We start from the raw sequence: 19943 nt of genomic DNA on the forward strand, positions 1-19943 counted from the left end.
TACCATGCTACTAGAGACTGTCAGAGACTGCTAGAGACTGCTGCTACATTACAAAAATTGTTGGAGCCTTCAACCATGTATGTATAAATACATGAAGAAGATACGTTTTTATATATCTCCAATATGTGTTTTTCCTCTTAAAACATATATGACTAGGGGCACTCTGCCAGTAACCATCATGGCTCCCGCTACTCTTCACGTGAGGCGTTTCCCTTACCTGACATGGCAGCGCCAGACAGTGACGTCAAGCTTGCGCCAGCGGCGCTGCCCAGTGATCGGGGCGAAGTGGGCGGGACCGGAGTAGTCAGCGCTGGGACCCACGTGTGTGTGTGTCCGGTGCGGAGATGAAGATGAAGCGGAGACAGGTGAGGGAGAGGCCGGCAGTCACGTGATGCGGGTGTCCCCGTCCCCTCTGGTGGTGGGGGGGGATGTTCCCCATGGAGGGGTAAACACTGGGGGGCAGTAGAGAGCATGGAGTGTGTACCAGTTAAAGGGGACAGGACCTCTTCCAGGTTGGTTGGGGGAGGGGCCTGTGTGTGAGAAGTGGAGTCTATGGAGCTAAAATGTATCAGGCAGAGAATTCTGTTATTGAAATTGGATGCAGATTGGACAGTGAATGGGCCCTTTGTTTGCACTTTGTACCATAAACAATTTCTGTCCCCCCCCCCCCCCATAAAATCCAGCTTCCGGCTCTGCTGATCTTCTACGGCTTCTTTCAGTCACTTCCTGTCTACATGCGCTCCATCCAGCGGCACTTCATTGCTCGGGACCGGCTCCCCGATGGTGACGACAGGTGACCTGCATGATGTCTGCTGGCAGGACTACTTGTAGACCTCTCCAGAATCAGAGTGACAACCCTGAGGAGCTATGGAAGTCCAGGACAGAGAGTTGTCACCCGATCACAGGAAGTGCCTGATCGAGGACCCCAGTGGCGGGATCACTGGGGGTTCTGGTAATGAAAGCTTCCACTCTACTAGCACACACTCCATTGCTGTAGACCGGCTTCCTGGTGGTGGACAATGTCGTCTCTATTATTTGGGACATCGTAGAAGAGAAAGTGAAAGAGCGGGGGTGGGGGGTTGTCACCCTGTAAAAGGAAGTGCCTGGACAAGGATCACGTTGGTAGGATTGACAGAGATTTTTGGAGGACGGCTTCAAATCTGTATATGTTTGTCCAAAGGCTTTGGTTCACAGGAGGTATGTGAGCATTTTTTTAATCCAATATATGAGCAGGAGCTTTTTTTTTTATTTAACCCGAAGTAGGGACGGGAGCTTTTATTGGTCCGAAAAAGGGACGGGAGCTTTTATTGGTCCTAAATAGGGACGGGAGCTTTTATTGGTTTGAAATAAGGACGGGAGCTTTTATTGGTCCGAGAAAGGGACGGGAGCTTTTATTGGTCCGTTAAAGGGACGGGAGCTTTTATTGGTCCGTTAAAGGGACGGGAGCTTTTATTGGTCCGTTAAAGGGACGGGAGCTTTTATTGGTCCGTTAAAGGGACGGGAGCTTTTATTGGTCCGAATTGGGGACGGGAGCTTTTATTGGCTTGAATTGGGGACGGGAGCTTTTATTGTCCCGAAAGGACGGACGGGTGTTAGAGCAGCACATGCTCCCATCCAGCTTTTTTTTTTTTTTTTAACCTAAAATAGGGAGAGAAGTTTTTATTGGGCCAAAATAGGGATGGGAGCTTTTTTTGTCCCGAAGGACAGACGGGTGTTAGAGCAGCACATGTTCCCATCCAGATGATGTCTTTTTCAGGGAAGTCCTCACATATCTCAGCAGGACAATGCTAAACTCCATACAGCATCTATGACAACAGTGTGGCTTCCTAGTAGAAGAGTCCGGGAGCTTAACTGGCCTACCTGCAGTCCAGACCTTTCACCAATGGAAAATATTTGGCGCATTTTGAAACGAAAAATACAACAAAGAAGACCCAGGACTGTTGAACAGTTAGAACCATTTATCAGGCAAGAATGTGACAACATTCCACTCCCAAAACTCCGGCAACTGATCTCCTCAGTTCCAAGACCCTAAAGATGGGATGCTACACCGTGCTGAACATGGCGCCACCCCCAACTTTTTTGAGACATGTTGCTGTCATCAATTTCAAAATTACCCTTTTTTTTTTTTTTTTCTTAAAATGGTTCATTTATTCAGTTTAAACATTTGATATGATTTCTATTGTGAATAAAATATGGGTTTCTGAGATTTGTACATCATTGCGTTCTGTTTTAGGCTCGGTTCACACTGGTGCGATGCGGGAAACGCTGCGAATCCTGCGTGGGTCCCCACATCGCACATGAATCGCGGACGGTTCACACTGATATCTGCAAACTGCTGCAGGTTTCAGATTTAAAGTTATTGACACCCCCATATCAGTTTTGCAAATCGCAGTGCGAACTGTGAAATGGTCCAGGAATCGGATCGCGTGGGTGTGAACTCCGATTCCAGTGCGGACCAAAAATTGGGTCCTGTGCCAACTTTTTGGGAGTTTGATTTGTACCTGGGGAAGAGATGGCACCAGGGTACACTGTGGGAAGAAGGCAAGCCGGCTCTGTCTAGTGCAGGTGATGCTTTGTCTAGTGTAGGCTTGTACCGATACTAGTATCAGTGCTGGTACTGAGTATTTGCACAAGTATCGGTACTCCTGCAAATGTACCGATACCTGAAACCGATACTTTCAGGCTCGGTTCTTTGAGCTGTCAGCGGGTCTCACCTGTTGACAGCTAAAGTGTTAAAGAAGTCCGGTAATTGGAGCTGTGAAAAAAAAAGCAGCTGGCAATGTTTATTCACAACATTGCTCAGCGCTGAAACACTAAGATAAAAAGAAACATTGTTTCTTTTTGTATCTTTCTGTTTCTTCATCTGCAGATCAAAGGGAAGAACAAATGTTCCTCTTTTTAACCCCTTAATTTACTCTAATCAGCCTTAATTAACTCCCTACCCTCTTCCATTTAATTATTATTTTCCTGCTTTTTTTTTTTTTTTTAATTTTTGTTCACGTCTATTTTATAAACGATAAACAATTTAAAAAAAATTATTGTTTGCTTTGTTAGTGAATATTTTTGCACATATATATTTAACCCTTTCATGACTAAGCCTATTTTTGAAATTTGGTGTTTACAAGTTAAAATCCATATTTTTTGCTAGAAAATTACTTAGAGTTCCCAAACATTATATATATATATATATTTTTTTAGCAGAGAATCTAGAGAATAAAATGGCAATTGTTGCAATATTTTTTATCACACGGTATTTGTGCAGCGGTGTTTTAAACGCAAAATTTTGGAAAAGGGACACTTTCATGAATTTTAAAAAATACAAAAAAGTAAAGTTACCCCAATTTTTTTGTATAATGTGAAAGATGATGTTACGCCGAGTAAATAGATACCAAACATGTCACCCTTTATAATTGCACGCACTCGTTGAATGGCGACAGACTACGGTACCTATGAATTTCCATAGGCGACGCTTTAAAATTTTTTTACGGTTACCAGGTTTGAGTTACAGAGGAGGTCTAGTGCTAGAATTATTGCTCTCGCTCTGACGATCGCGGCGATACCTCACATGTGTGATTTGAACACCGTTTACATATGCGGGTGCAACTTCCGTATGCGTTTTCTTCGCTGCGCGAGCTTGCGGGTACAGGGGCACTTTGAAAAAATTTTTTTTTTACTTTTATTGCTGGCACAAGGAATGCAAACATCCCTTGTGACAGTAATAGGTGGGGACAGGTCCTCTTTATGGAGGCATCGGGGTTCTAAAAGACCCCCGATCCCTCCTCTGCACTTCAAAGTATTCAGATCGCTGAAAACGGCGATTCTGAATACTGTGTACTTTTTTAAATTCGGCGCCATTGGCAGCCGAGTAAACGGGAAGTGACGTCATGACGTCGCTTCCGCATTTACAGTGAGAAGGCTGGAACGAAGCCGCCCACAGCTTCGTTCCAGCCCGCCCCCAGCCGCCGAAGGCAGACGATTAGACACCGGGCCTCCCGATCGCACGGAAGGCCCGGTAACAGCGGCGGGAGGGGGGGGGGATGTCCCCTCCCGCTCCTCCGGTATAACAACCGAGTGGCTTTTAGCCGCATCGGTTGTTATACTCAGGTAGCCGATCGCCCGCTGTAAACAACGGTACCGGGATGATGCCTGCAGCTGCGGGCATCATCCCGGTATAACCCGGGAAAGCCGAGTACGCATATCTGCGTACGGTCGGCGGGAAAGGGTCAACATGTATTTACACATCTCACATTGAAAAAGCGCAAAATGTAAAACAAAAATCAATTTATTTCATTTGTAAATAACTTTTCAATGCTTTGTACCATTGCTCACAGCTGAAGTGAAAACAAAACAGTTGCGGTAGGTATCGGTAATTGGTATCGGCGAGTACTAAAAAAAAGTATCAGTACTTGTACTCATTGTAAAAAAAAAAAAAAAAAAAAAAAAAAATGGTATCCCTAGTCTAGTGGTGTCCTTGCCTTGAGGGGTCAGGGCTGTAATGGCAGCAAAAGAGGGACCTACTCAATATTCGGTGGGTGATCCATGTAGATTAGTCCTTCTCAACCAGGGTTCCTCCAGAGTTAGCTAGAGGTTCCTTGATCTGTAGATGATGAATCTCCTATCTAATGGTGCCTATATAATCCTGGCCCCGTAAAGGGTGGTGATCACCATAGTAAGGGGCCTTCTTCCCACTGACCCCCTGATAAATTTATTTTTTAGCAGGGGTTCCCTGAGACTCAAAAATTATTCCAAGGGTTCTCCTGGGGGAAAAAGTTACAGAACAGCTGTTCTAGAAGGTAATTACCAATGCTCACGTAATGAACCTGCCTGATGTGCCTATGGGGAGGAAGAACTACAGGTGGTGGCCTCTCATGGGTGGTGGGGGGTGCCGATCTATTCTGCCCACCCTTGAAGGCTCAGCAGTAAGGCACCGAGGAGGACCTGCAGACAGTATTGTGAGCGGGAAGCTTAGATCTATAGAAAGGATTTTGGCCTTTTTCTTAAATAAACCCATGGACTATTCTCTTTTCTAGAAGAATGGCCATGCCGCAGGAGAAGCCTTGCCTGAAGATGTGGAAAAGTCGAAGAAGCCCTCTGCTCCGAAACAGAAAGGGAAGCAGGCTGCCAAGAGACCATCAAAGGCTAAAAACCCGAAACCGGCCAAGATGAAGAAGTCTGACCTCAACAAGCCAATGACTACAGAGGAACTGATCAAACTGAAGGAGGCGGAGCAAACTTATCATACCAGCCTCCTGCACATGCAGGTAACGACACCCGTTCTTCTTCTAGTCCTCTCCTGTGATAGACCTGTGTAAAAGATCATTTTACTTTCTTAAAAAAAATGAATAGCGTATAGCGTGTTATTTTTAGTTATATATATTAAAAGCAGACCTCCTACTCTCCACTTGTTTAATGGCAATAATAATACATTTTGTGCTGGATCTATAGCAATATAGTAATACAGTGGAACCTTGGTTTAGGACCAGCTCGGTTAACGAGCGTTTTGAAAGACGAGCAGGTTTTTTTTTGTTTTTTGTTTTTTAATTCTGACTCCGTTTGCAAGTGTTGTCTCGCAAAACGAGCAGAATTCAACCTAATGGGGTGTTGGCCAGAGGTGCGGGGCGCTTGTGAAACTCGAAATGGTTCGGAGCCATTCGGAAATACTCAGAAATACTCAGTTGCTGAGTGTTTCCGATGCTTTCCGAGTTCAGCCGAGCTGTCCCCGAGTATTTCCGAGGCTCTCCGGGCGCCCCTCCCCCCCACCTCTGGCCACATACGGTATTGCATGCAATAGAAGTTAATGCAGAATGAATTATCTTCATTTCCATTGATTTCAATGGGGAAACTTGCTTTGATATGCGAGTGCTTTGGATTACAAGCGTTCTCCTGGGACGGATTATGCTCGTAATCCAAGGTTCCACCGTATGTAGTTTCCTTAGACTTTTGTGTTACCCAAGATCCCTAAGTTCTGCCCACGTCACGCTTTACTAGACTGCACCACCATTTTAGCCACTTGCCGACCGCGATAAAGCCGAATGACGGGCTAGAGCGCGGACGGCCAGTTCTGGGAGGCCTCCCGTGATCGTGCCCCCACTGGCCCCGGGCGGCTTGCTCTGTGATCAGTGTCCGGAGGACGCTGCTGATCACAGATTGAGGTAAAGAGACAATTAGCGGCTCTTTACCATGTGATCAGCTGTGACACGGTTATCAGTGAAGCCTAAACAGTGCCCACCAGTGCTGCCAATATGTGCCCATTAGTGCCACCTATCAGTTAAATCTATTAGTGCCGCCCACCAGTGCAGCCTATTGGTGCCCATCAATGCCGCTTTGTAAGCGCACATCAGTGAAGGAGAAAAATGACCTGTTTCCAAAATTCTTTAACAATCTATGAAAACGTTTTTTGTTTTTTTTTAATTTTTTGTCATCTTTTTCTGGGGTTTTTTTTCGTCAGCAAAAAATAAAAAACCCAGGGGTAATCAGGTACCACCAAAATAAAGCTCTATTTGTGTTAAAAAAAGAATTAAAAATTCATATGGGTACAGAGTTGCATGATCGCGCAATTGTCATTCAAAGTGAGACAGCGCTGAAAGCTAAAAAATTAGCCTGGGCAGGAAGGGGGTGAAAGTGCCCGGTAGGCAAGTGGTTAATGTCTTACATTACCTGTGGCCACTGGTAATAATTAGTCTGGTAGATTCTAAAAAGATTTGTCCCCATCAGATTGAAGAGCTTCTTCAGGAAGTTAAGCTGAAGGAGAAGCGGAGAAAAACCATTGATGACTTTCTCAAGGAGATCAGCAATCTCATCGAGAAGATCCCAGAATCCCCCGAGAGAGATGTAAGTAGTGAGATCATTTCATGAGGATGTTGTCATTGCTCTTCAGTCTTCATTCTCATAGCGTGGCTCTGCTGTTTTTCTGTAGCTGGTGGACCAGACCTGGCTACCCAAAAACGTGAAGGTTCCCTTCCTGCAGGCCCCCTATCAAGTGAAGGGCAAGTTCCATTTTCGTCCTCCGACCTCCATCAAAGTGGTGGGCAGCTACCTTCTGGGAACATGCATCAAACCAGAGATCAATGTGGACCTCGCTGTCACCATTCCGCAGGTAAGGCACTGATTGTGGTCTCATACACTCTCTCTCACACACACACACAGACATTATATATATAACAGTTGTGCTCAAGTTTGCATACCCTGGCAGAAATGGTGAAATTTTGGCATTGATATTAAAAATATGACTGATCATGCCAGAAAACTCCCTTTTATTTAAGGATAGTGATCATATGAAGCCATTTATTATCATATAGTAATTTGGCTCCTTTTTAAATCATAATGATGACAGAAACGACCCACCTGGCCCTGATAAAAAGTTTACATACCCTGGAAGGTTTGGCCTTGGTACAGACACACAAGGCGACACACACACACAGGTTAAAATGGCAATTAACCCCTTGCCGACCGGCTCACGCCGATATACGTCGGCAGAATGGCACGTACAGGCATATTAAAGCGGAGTTCCGCAAAAAAATGGAACTTCCGCTTTTCGGAACCCCCCCCCCCCCCCTCCGTTGTCACATTTGGCACCTTTCAGGGGGGAGGGGGGTGCAGATACCTGTCTAAGACAGGTATTTGCACCCACTTCCGGCATAGACTCCCACGGGAGTCTATGCCTCTTCCTGTCCCTCCGTGCTGTCTCCTGGGAAACACACAGGTCTCAGGAGATAGCGGGGACCAGTTACGATGCGCAGCGCGACTCGCGCATGCGCAGTAGGGAACCGGGAAGTGAAGCCGCAACGCTTCACTTCCTGATTCCCTCAGCTAGGATGGCGGCGGCAGATGCCGAGAACCGAGCGGGTTATCGGCGTTGGCTGCCGACTTCGCTGGACCCTGGGACAGGTAAGTGGCCATGTATTAAAAATCAGCAGCTGCAGTATTTGTAGCTGCTGGCTTTTAATATTTTTTTTTTTTTTTTTTAGGTTGATGTAGGTGGACCCCCTCTTTAACGTACCTGTACGTTGCCCTTCAAGACACGTAATTGTGGGCGCCCGCCGCGAGCTCCGTGAATGTGATCGCGGGTCCCGCGGACTCGATGTCCGCGGGTAAACCCACGATCGTCTCATGAAGAAGAAGAACGGGGGAAATGCTGAAGCATTTCCCCCGTTCTTCCTAGTGACAGGACACTGATCACCGCTCCCTCTAATCGGGAGCAGTGATCTGTGTCGTGTCACACGTAGCCCATCCCCCCCCACAGTTAGAATCACTCCCTAGGACACACTTGACCCCTGCAGCGCCCCCCTAATGGTTAACCCCTTCATTGCCAGTCACATTTACACAGTAATCGGTGCATTTTTAATCGCACTGATCGCTGTATAAATGTGAATGGTCCCAAAATAGCACCAAAAGTGTCCGATCTGTCCGCCATAATGTCGCAGTCACGATAAAAAATCGCAGATTGCCGCCATTACTAGTAAAAAAAAAAAAAATTAATAAAAATGCCATAAAACTATCCCCTATTTTGTAGACGCTATAACTCTTGTGCAAACCAATAAATAAACGCTTATTGCGATATTTTTGGTAAAAAAAAAAAAATTTAGAAGAATACATATCAGCCTAAACCTGAGGAAAACATTTTTTTATATATTTTTGGAGAATATTTATTATAGCAAAAGTAAAAAATAATGCGTTTTTTTTTTTCAAAATTGTCGCTCATTTTTTGTTTATAGCGCAAAAAATAAAAACCGCAGAGGTGATCAAATACCACCAAAAGAAAGCTCTATTTGTGGGGAAAAAAGGACGTCAGTTTTGTTTGGGAGCCACGTCGCACGACCGCGCAATTGTCGGTTAAAGCGACGCAGTGCCGAATCGCGAAAAACTCTCTGGTCTTTGGCCAGCCAAATGGTCCGGGGCTTAAGTGGTTAAAGGTTATTTTCCCACATTTCTGGCATTTAAATTGCAATTAGTGGCTGTGTACACTTGGTCAATGAGTTTTTTTTTTTCCTTGCATTGATGCACTGAGCAGGCTAGATACTGAGCCATGGAAAGCAGAAAAGAACTGTCAAAAGACCTGCGTAACAAGCTAATGGAACTTTATAAAGATGGAAAAGGATATAAAAATATATCCAAAGTCTTAAATTTGCCAGTAAGTACCGTTCAGTCACTTATTAACCAGTTGCCGACCGCCGCACGACGATGTACGTCGACAGAGCGGCACGGGCAGGCAAAAGGGCTTACATGTACGTCCTTGCCTGCCCGCGGGTGGGGGGTCCAATCGGACCCCCCCCCCCGGTGCCTGCGGCGGTCTGCAAATCTCCCCCGGCGATCGGTGGTGAGGGGGAGGCCATCCATTCGTGGCCCCCTCCTCGCGATCGCTCCTAGCCAATGGGATCATTTCCCTGCCTCTGTATTGTACACAGAGGCAGAGGAAATGATGTCATCTCTCCTCGGCTCTGTATTTTCCGTTCCGGGCCGAGGAGAGAAGACTGTAATGTGAGTGCACCAACACACTACACACACAGTAGAACATGCCGGGCACACAAAACACCCCGATTCCCCCCCCCCCCCCCCGATCGCCCCCCGATCCCCCCCCAATCACCCCCCCCCCCCTGTCACAAACTGACACCAAGCAGGTTTTTTTTTTTTTTTGTTTTTGTTTTTTTTTCTGATTACTGTATTGGTGTCAGTTTGTGACAGTTACAGTGTTAGGGCAGTGAGTGCTAGGCCCCCTTTAGGTCTAGGATACCCCCCTAACCCCCCCTAATAAAGTTTTAACCCCTTGATCACCCCCCCGTCACCAGTGTCACTAAGCGATCATTTTTCTGATCGCTGTATTAGTGTCGCTGGTGACGCTAGTTAGGGACGTAAATATTTAGGTTCGCCGTCAGCGTTTTATAGCGACAGGGACCCCCATATACTATCTAATAAATGTTTTAACCCCTTGATTGCCCCCTAGTTAACCCTTTCACCACTGATCACCGTATAACTGTTACGGGTGACGCTGGTTAGTTCGTTTATTTTTTATAGTGTCAGGGCACCCGCCGTTTATTACCGAATAAAGGTTTAGCCCCCTGATCGCCCGGCGGTGATATGCGTCGCCCCAGGCAGCGTCAGATTAGCGCCAGTACCGCTAACACCCACGCACGCAGCATACGCCTCCCTTAGTGGTATAGTATCTGATCGGATCAATATCTGATCCGTTCAGATCTATACTAGCGTCCCCAGCAGTTTAGGGTTCCCAAAAACGCAGTGTTAGCGGGATCAGCCCAGATACCTGCTAGCACCTGCGTTTTGCCCCTCCGCCCGGCCCAGCCCACCCAAGTGCAGTATCGATCGATCACTGTCACTTACAAAACACTAAACGCATAACTGCAGCGTTCGCAGAGTCAGGCCTGATCCCTGCGATCGCTAACAGTTTTTTTGGTAGCGTTTTGGTGAACTGGCAAGCACCAGCCCCAAGCAGCGTCAGGTTAGTGCCAGTAGCGCTAACACCCACGCACGCACCGTACACCTCCCTTAGTGGTATAGTATCTGAACTGATCAATATCTGATCTGATCAGATCTATACTGGCGTCCCCAGCAGTTTAGGGTCCCCAAAAACGCAGTGTTAGTGGGATCAGCCCAGATACCTGCTAGCACCTGCGTTTTGCTCCTCCGCCCGGCCCAGCCCAGCCCACCCAAGTGCAGTATCGATCGATCACTGTCACTTACAAAACACTAAACGCATAACTGCAGCGTTCGCAGAGTCAGGCCTGATCCCTGCGATCGTTAACAGTTTTTTTGGTAGCGTTTTGGTGAACTGGCAAGCGCCAGCGGCCTAGTACACCCCGGTCGTAGTCAAACCAGCACTGCAGTAACACTTGGTGACGTGGCGAGTCCCATAAGTGCAGTTCAAGCTGGTGAGGTGGCAAGCACAAGTAGTGTCCCGCTGCCACCAAGAAGACAAACACAGGCCCGTCGTGCCCATAGTGCCCTTCCTGCTGCATTCGCCAATCCGAATTGGGAACCCTCCACTTCTGCAGCACCCGTACTTCCCCCATTCACATCCCCCAACCAAATGCAGTCGGCTGCATGAGAGGCATTTTCTTTATGTCCTCCCGAGTACCCCTACCCAACGAACCCCCAAAAAAGATGTCGTGTCTGCAGCAAGCGTGGATATAGGTGTGACACCCACTATTATTGTCCCTCCTGTCCTGACAATCCTGGTCTTTGCATTGGTGAATGTTTTGAACGCTACCATTCACTAGTTGAGTATTAGCGTAGGGTACAGCATTGCACAGACTAGGCACACTTTCACAGGGTCTCCCAAGATGCCATCGCATTTTGAGAGACCCGAACCTGGAACCGGTTACAGTTATAAAAGTTACAGTTACAAAAAAAGTGTAAAAAAAAAAAAAAAAACACACACAAAAATATAAAATAAAAAATAATAGTTGTCGTTTTATTGTTCTCTCTCTATTCTCTCTCTCTCTATTCTCTCTATTGTTCTGCTCTTTTTTACTGTATTCTATTCTGCAATGTTTTATTGTTATTATGTTTTATCATGTTTGCTTTTCAGGTATGCAATTTTTTATACTTTACCGTTTACTGTGCTTTATTGTTAACCATTTTTTTGTCTTCAGGTACACCATTCACGACTTTGAGTGGTTATACCAGAATGATGCCTGCAGGTTTAGGTATCATCTTGGTATCATTCTTTTCAGCCAGCGGTCGGCTTTCATGTAAAAGCAATCCTAGCGGCTAATTAGCCTCTAGACTGCTTTTACAAGCAGTGGGAGAGAATGTCCCCCCCCCCCCCCCCCCCGTCTTCCGTGTTTTTCTCTGGCTCTCCTGTCTCAACAGGGAACCTGAGAATGCAGCCGGTGATTCAGCCAGCTGACCATAGAGCTGATCAGAGACCAGAGTGGCTCCAAACATCTCTATGGCCTAAGAAACCGGAAGCTACGAGCATTTTATGACTTAGATTTCGCCGGATGTAAATAGCGCCATTGGGAAATTGGGGAAGCATTTTATCACACCGATCTTGGTGTCATCAGATGCTTTGAGGGCAGAGTAGAGATCTAGGGTCTAATAGACCCCAATTTTTTCAAAAAAGAGTACCTGTCACTACCTATTGCTAGCATAGGGGATATTTACATTCCCTGAGATAACAATAAAAATGATTAAAAAAAAAAAAAAAATGAAAGGAACAGTTTTAAAATAAGATAAAAAAGCAAAAAAATAATAAAGAAAAAAAAAAAAAAAAAGCACCCCTGTCCCCCCTGCTCTCGCGCTAAGGCGAACGCAAGCGTCGGTCTGGCGTCAAATGTAAACAGCAATTGCACCATGCATGTGAGGTATCACCGCGAAGGTCAGATCGAGGGCAGTAATTTTAGCAGTAGACCTCCTCTGTAAATCTAAAGTGGTAACCTGTAAAGGCTTTTAAAGGCTTTTAAAAATGTATTTATTTTGTTGCCACTGCACGTTTGTGCGCAATTGTAAAGCATGTCATGTTTGGTATCCATGTACTCGGCCTAAGATCATCTTTTTTATTTCATCAAACATTTGGGCAATATAGTGTGTTTTAGTGCATTAAAATGTAAAAAAGTGTGTTTTTTTCCCCAAAAAATGCGTTTGAAAAATCGCTGCGCAAATACTGTGTGAAAAAAAAATGAAACACCCACCATTTTAATCTGTAGGGCATTTGCTTTAAAAAAATATATAACGTTTGGGGGTTCAAAGTAATTTTCTTGCAAAAAAAAATAATTTTTTCATGTAATCAAAAAGTGTCAGAAAGGGCTTTGTCTTCAAGTGGTTAGAAGAGTGGGTGATGTGTGACATAAGCTTCTAAATGTTGTGCATAAAATGCCAGGACAGTTCAAACCCCCCCCAAATGACCCCATTTTAGAAAGTAGACACCCCAAGCTATTTGCTGAGAGGCATGTCGAGTCCATGGAATATTTTATATTGTGACAAAAGTTGCGGGAAATAGACAAATTTTTTTTTTTTTTTTCGCACAAAGTTGTCACTAAATGATATATTGCTCAAACATGCCATGGGAATATGTGAAATTACACCCCAAAATACATTCTGTTGCTTCTCCTGAGTACGGGGATACCACATGTGTGAGACTTTTTGGGAGCCTAGCCGCGCACGGGACCCCGAAAACCAAGCACCGCCTTCAGGCTTTCTAAGGCCGTAAATTTTTGATTTCACTCTTCACTGCCTATCACAGTCTCGGAGGCCATGGAATGCCCAGGTGGCACAAACCCCCCCCAAATGACCCCATTTTGGAAAGTAGACACCCAAAGCTATTTGCTGAGCAGTATAGTGAGTATTTTGCAGACCTCACTTTTTGTCACAAAGTTTTGAAAATTAAAAAAAGAAAAAAAAAATTTTTTTTTTTTTGTCTTTCTTCATTTTCAAAAACAAATGAGAGCTGCAAAATACTCACCATGCCTCTCAGCAAATAGCTTGGGGTGTCTACTTTCCAAAATGGGGTCATTTGGGGGGGTTTTGTGCCACCTGGGCATTCCATGACCTCCGAAACTGTGATAGGCAGTGAAGAGTGAAATCAAAAATTTACACCCTTAGAAATCCTGAAGGCGGTGATTGGTTTTCGGGGTCCCGTACGCGGCTAGGCTCCTAAAAAGTCCCACACATGTGGTATCCCCGTACTCAAGAGAAGCAGCAGAATGTATTTTGGGGTGTAATTCCACATATGCCCATGACCTGTGTGAGCAATATATCATTTAGTGACAACTTTGTGCAAAAAAAAAAAAAAAAAAAAAAAATTGTCACTTTCCCGCAACTTGTGTCAAAATATAAAATATTCCATGGACTCAACATGCCTCTCAGCAAATAGCTTGGGGTGTCTACTTTCCAAAATGGGGTCATTTGGGGGGGGTTTGTGCCATCTGGGCATTTTATGGCCTTCAAAACTGTGATAGGTAGTGAGGAGTAAAATCAAAAATGTACGCCCTTAGAAATCCTGAAGGCAGTGATTGGTTTTCGGGGCCCCGTATGCGGCTAGGCTCCCAAAAAGTCCCACACATGTGGTATCTCCGTACTCAGGAGAAGCAGCTGAATGTATTTTGGGGTGCAATTCCACATATGCCCATGGCCTGTGTGAGCAATATATCATTTAGTGACAACTTTTTGTAATTTTTTTTTTTTTTTTTTGTCATTATTCAATCACTTGGGACAAAAAAAATGAATATTCAATGGGCTCAACATGCCTCTCAGCAATTTCCTTGGGGTGTCTACTTTCCAAAATGGGGTCATTTGTGGGGGTTTTGTACTGCCCTGCCATTTTAGCACCTCAAGAAACGACATAGGCAGTCATAAATTAAAGGCTGTGTAAATTCCAGAAAATGTACCCTAGTTTGTAGGCGCTATAACTTTTGCGCAAACCAATAAATATACGCTTATTGACATTTTTTTTACCAAAGACATGTGGCCAAATACATTTTGGCCTAAATGTATGACTAAAATTGAGTTTATTGGATTTTTTTTAGAACAAAAAGTAGAAAATATCATTTTTTTTCAAAAATTTCGGTCTTTTTCCGTGTATAACGCAAAAAATAAAAACGGCAGAGGTGATCAAATACCATCAAAAGAAAGCTCTATTTGTGGGAAGAAAAGGACGCAAATTTCGTTTGGGTACAGCATTGCATGACCGCGCAATTAGCAGTTAAAGCGACGCAGTGCCAAATTGGAAAAAGTGCTCTGGTCAGGAAGGGGGTAAATCCTTCCGGGGCTGAAGTGGTTAAGAAGTGGAAAATTTGGAGATCTCTTGATACCAAGCCAATGTCAGGTACACCATGGAAGATTGCAGCCACAACTGCCAGAAGAATTGTTCGATATACAAAGAAAAACCCACAGGTTTCCCTCAGGAGATATACAGGCTGCTCTGGAAAAAGAAGGTGCGGTTGTTTCAAGGAGCACAATACAACAATACTTGAACAAAAATAATCTGCATGGACGAGTTGCTGGAAAAAAGCCTTTACTGCGCCAGTGTCACAAAAAAATGCTGTGAGGCGTGTCAAGGTGTTGCTGGGCATATTGTACAGGCATACCCCACCTTTAAGTACACAATGGGGGTTATTTACTAAAGCTGGAAAGTGCAAAACCAGGCTCCCTTCTGCATAGAAACCAACGAGCTTCCAGGTTTTATTACCAAAGCTTAATTGAACAAGCTGGGGTTAGAAGCTCATTGGTTTTTATGCAGAAGTGAGCCTGATTTTGCACTTTCCAGCTTTAGTAAATAAACCCCATTGTGTACTTAATAGTGGGCTATGCCTGTAATCTGTCTTTTTAGTGGTATTGGCGCAGTAAAGGCTTCTTTCTGACAACTCGACCATGCAGATAGTTTTTGTTCAAGTATCGCTGTGTTGTGCTCTTTAAAAACAACCACACCGTCTTTTTACAGAGCAGCCTGTATTTCTTCTGAGGTTACTTGTGGGTTTTCTTTGAATCCTGAGCAATTCTTCCACAAGTTGTTGCTGCAATCTTTCTTGGTGTACCTGACCTTGGCTTGGTATCAAGAGATCCACAAATTTTCCACTTCTTAATAGGTGATTGAACAGTACTGGCTGTCATATTTTAAGGCTTTGGATATCTTTTTTTATATCCATTTCCATCTTTATAAAGTTCTGTTACCTTGTTATGCAGGTCTTTTGATAGTTCTTTTCAGCACCCCCATGGCTCCAGTATATGGCTTGCTCAGTGCATGCATCAACTCATTGACAATTTATGCGCATTGCCTAATTGTAATTTAATTTAATTTATTGAATTTATATTGTATATGTATTTAATTTGTGTGTGTGTGTGTGTGTATATATGTGTGTGTGTGTGTGTATATATATATATATATATATATATATATATATATATATATATAGTTGATATATCAAAGGGGTTAAGAGCATCTGAGATGTTATGTCATATTATTTAACCCTTTGGCTGCCAAAGGTGCAGGGCTTACGACGGCAGCAGCCGCATTTACACACACTCCTGGCTGGCATAATGTGTATACTTCCTTATCCAACTGCCGCCCAAATTCTTCCACATAACTCGGTAAAGTGCTCCCACCCTGCGCAAGCCCCCCACTATGTATGCCGGGCTTCGGTTGCCCATCTGCGCGCCCAGAACCGGCATAGCGAGTGCCGCTCTCCTCCCCCTCTTGTTCCTGGCCTGTGTATGACGTCACTTTCAGGTCCCCGTTGACAGTTTCCCCAGTCAGCGTGACCGTTTTGTTTCTTTTGCAGGAGATTCTCCAGGAGAAAGACAACCTGAACCAGCGCTACCTGCGGAAGAGGGCGCTCTACCTGGCACACATGGCTCACCATTTGTCACGAAGCAAGATTTTTGGCAGTGTAACGTTTGCCTACATGAACAGCAACCACTTAAAGCCCCTGCTCCTGCTGAGGCCCCAAGGTAAGCTTGAGACGGACGACAGCATGCATTGAACAGGATCTCCTTTAAAGTGAGAGATAAAGTGGGCCTCCCCGCACTGCCAAGGGTTCAATGCTCATTAAGTCCAGGGATGGTGAATAGGCTGATAGAAATCTTTTTGGCCATGCTTTATTTTTTTATTTTATTTTTAATACCCCCCCGGAACAATTTGTAAAACCTGCTTGATCCTGCCACTGGAACCATTGGATCAGTGCTTCCTTAGATAGGACGACAACGCCCCACTTTCTGCAGTGATAGCCCTCCAAAAAGTGTTACCCTTGTGTCTGCTGTAGCTGCTTAGATGCTGGAAAAATAGATAGCCCTGTTAGCTAATAGTCACACCTATAACACCCTTCCACCCACCAATAACCCATGGTACTATGGCATTTTTTTTCCTTCTTATCTTGTGAAGGCAGGTATACTCCCCCCTAAGTCCCCCCTAAAGATTGCCCGTGTCTTCTGCCGATTCCAGGTGGTGCACCGATCCAGTGTTGCTGTGATGCCATCCATCCTCTTCTGGATCACATCCAATAGGAAGTGTTCACATCATGCAGGTGTTTCATCAGACCCGTCAGAATTGGTAACAGAAGTGATGTTCTGTTGCCGCCATCTTGCTACACCCCGCACTCCTCCACAATGAGGGTACACTGAGAAGGGGGCAAGCGGACATCTTGTTACACCCACCGGAGTTTTGCATTTCACACTTATTTTTAACAGTAAATGGAGCTTATATGGTGAAATACCGTATTTAGAAATCCGACGGACTGTTTACATGTTGAATTATAAAAGCAATAAAATTCAACATCTAAACAGTTTGTCGGATTTATAAATACTGTATTTCACCTTTTTTATAAGCTCTGTGTCCCGGTAAACTGAAAAAAGGGATGTATTTTACTGTATTTTACTGTTTCTCCCTCCAGGTAAAGATGAACAATTTGTGACCGTCCGTGTTCACGTCTGTCTTCCTTCCGGCTTCTTCAAATCCAGCCGCTTCTCCCCAAACAAGAACAATGTGAGGACGGCCTGGTACATGGAGAAGAGTAACCAGGACGGTAAGCCAGGGGCTCCCAGTTTGGATATGTGTGTACATTCACAGCTGTTTTTTTCTTTTTTGGCATACATTTAAAAATCAATAAAATGTGCTTTGGGTGCATCATTCATTTTTTAGACTTTTTTTTTTTTTTTTTTACTTATTGGGAGTCTGAGGAAGCAGGCGTGCATTCCACAGACCCCCATTAACCACTTCCCGCCCGGCCTATAGCAGATTGACGGTCGGGCGGTGGTTCAGTTATCCTGACTGGGCGTCATATAATGTCCAGCAGAATAACATGCCGGCCCTTGGTTCAAGCTGACAGGGAGAGCCGATCGGCAGCTCTCCCTGTCGGGGGGGGGGTCTGCGCTGATAATTAACACATTGATTATCAGCGCAGCTCCCAGGACAGGTGCCCACCACAGTGCTAATCAGTGCCCATCAGTAATACATGTCAGTACCTCATCAGTGCTACCCATCTGTGCCATCTATTAGTGTCCATTCACACAAATGCTCCCCCCCCCGGCGCCCACGTCATTGGAGTTGATTGACAGCAGCGGGAGCCAATGGCTGCGCTGCTATCAATCTATCCAATCAAGAGCCGAGACAACGGGGAGAGAGGTAAAGCGTGTCTCCGCCGTGGGAACGAACAGGCTCTGGTGAGTAAAACGGGAGGATGCATTAAAGGGGTTGTAAAGGTTCATGTTTTTTAAGGTGAAAAAACATCTGATGATTACCACCCCACCCGGTTTACTTACCTGAGCCCTCGAAAGTCCCGCGCTTGATCAATGCCCGGGCTTCTCGGCTCCTCATTGGATAGATTGATAGCAGCGCAGCCATTGGCTCGCGCTGCTGTCAATCAAATCCACTGACCTGGGGGGCGGGGCCAAGTCCTGCACTCAGCGGCTATGGACGCCGAATGCAGGACTCGGGAGCGCGCCCGCAAGGTACACCCCCCCCCCCCCCCCGGGAGAGCGCTTCTCCCAGGGGGTTATCTGAGACAGGGAGGAGCTAGGAGAGCCGCCGGGGGACCGCAGAAGTCGAGGTTCGGGGTCACTGCGCAAAACAAGCTGCACAGTGGAGGTAAGTATGACATGTTTGTTATTTTTAAAAAATAAAAATCAAACCTTTAGTGTCACTTTAAGGTGAAAAATCACGAGGGTTTGCAACCCCTTTAAATATGATTTTATAATTTTATTTTTTTCAACTTGCATTCCTTGGAGATTTCTTACTGTTTACCACTTATTATTTATGTTTGAGATATTGTGAGAAGTAATTGTGAGAGATATTAATATTGTTGACCATAATAGTGGGCACCTGGCACATCCTACTAATTTATTTTATTGTTCCATTTAAATTGCTGAGCTTGTAACATTAGCGGTAAGTTTTATTTCAGTACTAATGACCTTTGTGGTGTGTGTTGTGTTTTTTCTTTTTATACACATGTGGCCAACAGAGAGCGCCAGTGAGCCTCCAACACCACACTATAACAACGCTGTTCTGTGGGACCTGGCTTTGGAGCAGCATTTTCACCACCTCTCCAGTTGCATCACCGACTTCCCTGGCATGAGAGATGCCATTTTCATTCTCAAGGTTTGGCTGCGCCAACGGCAGCTTGACAAGGTAAGATCTGTGAAACGTTCAACCTTAAAGTGACCTTAAAAAAAAATAACAAACATGTTACACTTACCTGCTCTTTGCAGTGCTTTTGCACAGAGCAGCCCGGATCATTTTCTTTTTAAGTCCACTGACTGTGGTCCTGGCCCCCCCCCCTGCCAATTTGCCCCCGGTAGCAAGCCTCTTGCTATGTGGGTACTCGTGCAGCCTCGCTCCCAAATAGCACTCCATTCACACGTGGAGCACATCTCAGTCCTGCCCTCCCACTCTTTCCTCATTGGCTCACTGGCTGATTGACAGCAGCAAGAGCCAATTGCTCCCCCCTGCTGTGAGCGAGTGAGGAGAGACCCAGGAGAGCCACTGCTCTCATGCATATCGCTGGATCAAGATGGGTCAGGGGGGGAAGGAGTTGCACCCAGAAGGTTTTTTTTTTTTATCTCAATTCATAGAATGTTGGCGTCTTTAGAACCACTTTAACCACTTCTAGCCTGGAATAATTTACCACCTTACTGACCAGGCCATTTTTTTGCGATACGGCGCTGCGTCGCTTTAACTGACAATTGCGCAGTCGTGTGACGTTGCACCCAAACAAAATTAACGTCCTTTTTTTTCCCCACAAATAGAGCTTTCTTTTGGTGGTATTTGATCACATCTGCGGGTTTTATTTTTTGCGCTATAAACAAAAGAAGAGCAACAATTAAAAAAAAAAAACGCAATTTTTTATTTTTTGCTATAATAAATATCCCAAATGTAAAAAACAAAACAAATTTCAGTTTAGGCCGATATGTATTCTTCTACAATATTTTTGGTAAACAAAAATTGCAGTAAGCGTATATTGATTGGTTTGCGCAAACGTTATAGCGTCTACAAACTATGG

At 45.0% G+C, this 19943-nt stretch overlaps 1 protein-coding gene across 1 annotated transcript in view; it reads left to right on the plus strand.

Annotated features, from left to right (window-relative positions):
- Window positions 1–227: 227 nt before the first annotated feature.
- Window positions 228–19943, plus strand: part of NOL6 (nucleolar protein 6) — a 109912-nt gene continuing 90196 nt past the window's right edge. Inside the window, exons 1-7 of the mRNA XM_073618408.1 lie at window positions 228–365; window positions 5031–5261; window positions 6715–6831; window positions 6917–7096; window positions 16233–16401; window positions 17340–17471; window positions 18906–19072. Of these exons, the coding sequence (XP_073474509.1) occupies window positions 345–365; window positions 5031–5261; window positions 6715–6831; window positions 6917–7096; window positions 16233–16401; window positions 17340–17471; window positions 18906–19072 (1017 nt within the window). The 5' untranslated portion in view covers window positions 228–344. The remainder of the gene's footprint in view (window positions 366–5030; window positions 5262–6714; window positions 6832–6916; window positions 7097–16232; window positions 16402–17339; window positions 17472–18905; window positions 19073–19943) is intronic.

The sequence above is a fragment of the Aquarana catesbeiana genome, linkage group LG01 (genome assembly GCF_042186555.1).
Source record: "Aquarana catesbeiana isolate 2022-GZ linkage group LG01, ASM4218655v1, whole genome shotgun sequence".
Taxonomy (NCBI): Eukaryota; Metazoa; Chordata; class Amphibia; order Anura; family Ranidae; genus Aquarana; species Aquarana catesbeiana.